Genomic DNA, 3368 nt, shown 5'->3' with positions numbered 1-3368 from the left:
GGGTAGAGGAATCATAGCAGAGACAGAAAGCTGAGAGAAGTACTGATTAATAGTTTTGATGTGCTTATCAGCTTGTCTTTTTTGTCGTCCTCGGGGGAGGAACAGAGCTCGCTCTCGCTCATAGCAACTGCTGTGTGAGTAACTGATCACTCACTAATGTGGCTGACTAGTTGACAATTTCTCAATAACAGAGGTGGCCTTGGCTCGTGCAAGCTCCTTTAACACATCGCAGGCTGCCCACACACCCTCTGGCATACACTCACACAAGCTTCTTCAGAAAAAAAAACAATACACGATGCCCGTGTACACCATGTCAGGCTTACAAACACACACACACACACACACACACACACACACACTTCTGCCTGTGGCATTAAGGCCATCCTGCCACATCTAATAAACTCTGAGGATGGATTCAGTAGGCCATGGCATGGTGTCCACTTTGCTCTGCTTAGGCAGCATCTGTCCTAAGCCTGATTTTCGACGCGTCTGCTGTGTGTCTCGGGATGCGTAATCTGGGACTTCTTATGGCTCTTTCAATTTGCCACAATTAACTTCCACCGATTTCAGTTTTGTCTGTAAGGAGTCAGTGCCATTTCGTTCCATATTCAACAGCTCACACGTAAAGACATTTCCACTTTAAGAGGGAATAGCTCTTTCAGGCGACCTGGTGTGACAGCAGACAGGGGGAGGCTGGGTGTGTTGGTGTCTCACCAGAATCCTGTCCTCTGTTTTGCCGCTCCTGGTGTCTTGCTTAATGGCTCGCACAAACTTAATGGCCTGCTTGTCCAGCACCTTCCTGATGCTCTCTAGAGAGAAGGGCAAAGGGAAAAAAGGGTAAAACAGGAGAGCTAATTACATAATGTAAGACAGAATGAAAAGCGCTGGCCATGAGTTGCACTCAGAAACACTGTAAAAAGCTTTTAAGAGGCAAATCAATGAATTCAAATATACAGCTGGGTGATGAATGAAAAGAAAAAGCCTGAATAAATGAGGAGAGAAAGATTAGGGATGCTTTGATTTTGTCTCTCAATACTAATTCTGATGCCTTGAATCAGGATGTTGGGTGATAACAAGTACTGCTCCAATACCAGGGCTCTTTTTACCCCTCACTGCAGGGATCCGACATGTAACGTAACAAAGCTAGAAGTCACTATTGATGTAGTGACATCAGCCGACTACAACAAATGAACAGAAAGCAATAGAGCCCCTGCTGTGACATCGCTTTTAAGTGACAAGAGTGAATAATAACTGCTAGCAAATATTGATAAACAAGACAATACTGTGCACAAGGGGGCTGCTGTGGTGCTCAAAATTCTGTCGACAGCCCAGTGTGACTGTGTACGAGTGTAGTCACTGAGTTCTATAGTCGCAGTGACTGAAAAGCAGATGTTGGCGTGTATTGATGCTGACCGTATGGATCTGCACATTGCACCTATAGGAGATTTCGTCAGACAGCGCTCTCCGCCGCCATTGTCAAAACACTGAGAACTGACTTTTCATTGGCAGATACAACTTGCTCAAGGTCAAGAATGAACTGTCAAGCTCAACATTTCAGCCAAACAAGTCAAAGCACTTTGTCAATTCATCTTTTAGGCGATCAACAGCAAATTAATTGGCAATGACTTTGATCATTTAAGTCATTTAAGTCACTTTTTGTTTTCTTAGCCTTATATGATGGTAAAATGGAATATCTTTGGATCTTTGAGAGTTGATTGGACAAAACAAACAACTTGAAGACATCATTTACGGATCTGGAACATTTTTCACAATTTCCTCTAATTCTATACACCACACAATTGAGAAAATATTGTTAGTTACACTTAATCAAAACAAGTAAGCGGCCATTGAGTTAAAGAATAATGTATATCCCTCTGGTAGAGGTCCAAACACTTCTAGGGGAATTTTACACACTAAAATCTACTACTGCATATGTGAATAAAGTTGTAAGAAGGCTTTTGTGGCTCCAGAGGGTGTCAGTTGTGGCTGAAGACTGAAAAGATTATAGGGATGTGGAGTTAGAAAGAAGTGAAATACAACAGTCCTCTGCAGCCCCGCTCCTCATCTCTGCTTGAGGCTAGCAGCTCGAGGCTAAATCAGCCGCTAACACATTCCACAATAACACACATCACACATAACATGAAACCCCCCGATGAACAGTAAGCGGCTGACTTACGCTGTGGGCATAGTAGGCACCAGGTTTTGAAAGGAAGAAGAACGCATGGAGTAAAAAAGAGGATATCTCTGGTTGTGCTGCATTGATTTTTATTTTATTCCTACCGTCCGTGAGTCCCACAGTACTGCAATGCTAAACCAGTGAAGTACTCTTTTAAACAAGCTATGCCAGGAGTACTGAAGTTGTTCTGGAAGATTTTAATGGCCAAAAATCATCGCACTAAAGACACTATGTTGGGTTTTCTTTTATTTTGTCACCCACCTGTACAACATTGTGCAATTAGACATCAGACTATGAGGAAACCAGCAGGTGACACTTTTTGGACATGGCTGAATGGAACAGAATCAGTGACTGTTATCGGAGAGGTTTTGTTCGAAGCCTTCCATCCAAATGAGGTCTAAAGGTCCTGAATGTATCTGCGTATTAGAAAGCATGCCCATATTCCAGTCCAATCACCGTGTTGGAGCTAATTATGCCGTCTTTGTGTTTTGTCTTTGACTTTCAAGCTTAGGGATAGACTGGTGGATTATTCCTTTAAAGACAGCTGCACAGGGGTGACCAGTCACAGAGACAAGAAGACAGCTACAAAGACACAAACATGAGGACAGGCAGACAGACACACACACACACTTACACACACTTCACACACACACACATCCTCTAGCTGAAGAGGACTCATAACTGGGCTATTTTTAGCCTCAGAGAAATCAGCAGCCCGGCTCATCTCAACGGAACCGACCACAAGACCCAGAGCTGCAATCTTTAGGGGCCTCCACTCCACCACACGACCCTGCCGAAGCTCACTGAACCGCACCGGAGGCCTCCGCCATTTACATCTCCTCCACAACAACCAGCAAAACACAATCTACATCCCCAGACTGCAAACACACACATACACCTGCAAGCTGTGCAAGATTCACATCTCAAGCGGGGGCTACCCATGCTAAATATGAGCCCACCAAACGGAGATACAGCGCGTCATGCTGTGTCACGATGCCCAATTGTGTCGCAATCTCCCAAATCTCCCACTACTGCACTCTCATAATTCTCACTTCCCACATCCAGCAACAACCATGAAGTTGGCTCTCACACTTGAGTGAGCAGCAGCAGATGCGGGGAGGACGAAGCAGGGATAGGGCAGTGGAGGGGGGAATCAAACCGGCAGATCGAAGGAAGGATCAGCCGAAGACAA

General features: G+C 44.7%; 1 protein-coding gene across 1 annotated transcript in view; it reads right to left on the bottom strand.

Moving 5' to 3' along the window:
• The window catches only part of carmil3 (capping protein regulator and myosin 1 linker 3), a gene marked incomplete at its 5' end in the record, with an annotated part of 67608 nt that extends 66799 nt beyond the window's left edge, over positions 1 to 809 (bottom strand). The window contains 1 exon segment of the mRNA XM_035670839.1: positions 715 to 809. Within this exon segment, the coding sequence (XP_035526732.1) occupies positions 715 to 809 (95 nt within the window).
• Between the last annotated feature and the right edge of the window lie 2559 nt (positions 810 to 3368).

This window comes from Morone saxatilis, unplaced genomic scaffold (assembly GCF_004916995.1).
Source record: "Morone saxatilis isolate NCDOM2014 unplaced genomic scaffold, NCSU_SB_2.0 Contig23, whole genome shotgun sequence".
Lineage (NCBI taxonomy): Eukaryota > Metazoa > Chordata > Actinopteri > Moronidae > Morone > Morone saxatilis.
Note: the sequence above shows the minus strand (reverse complement) of the source record. Positions and strands in the feature narration are given on the sequence as shown.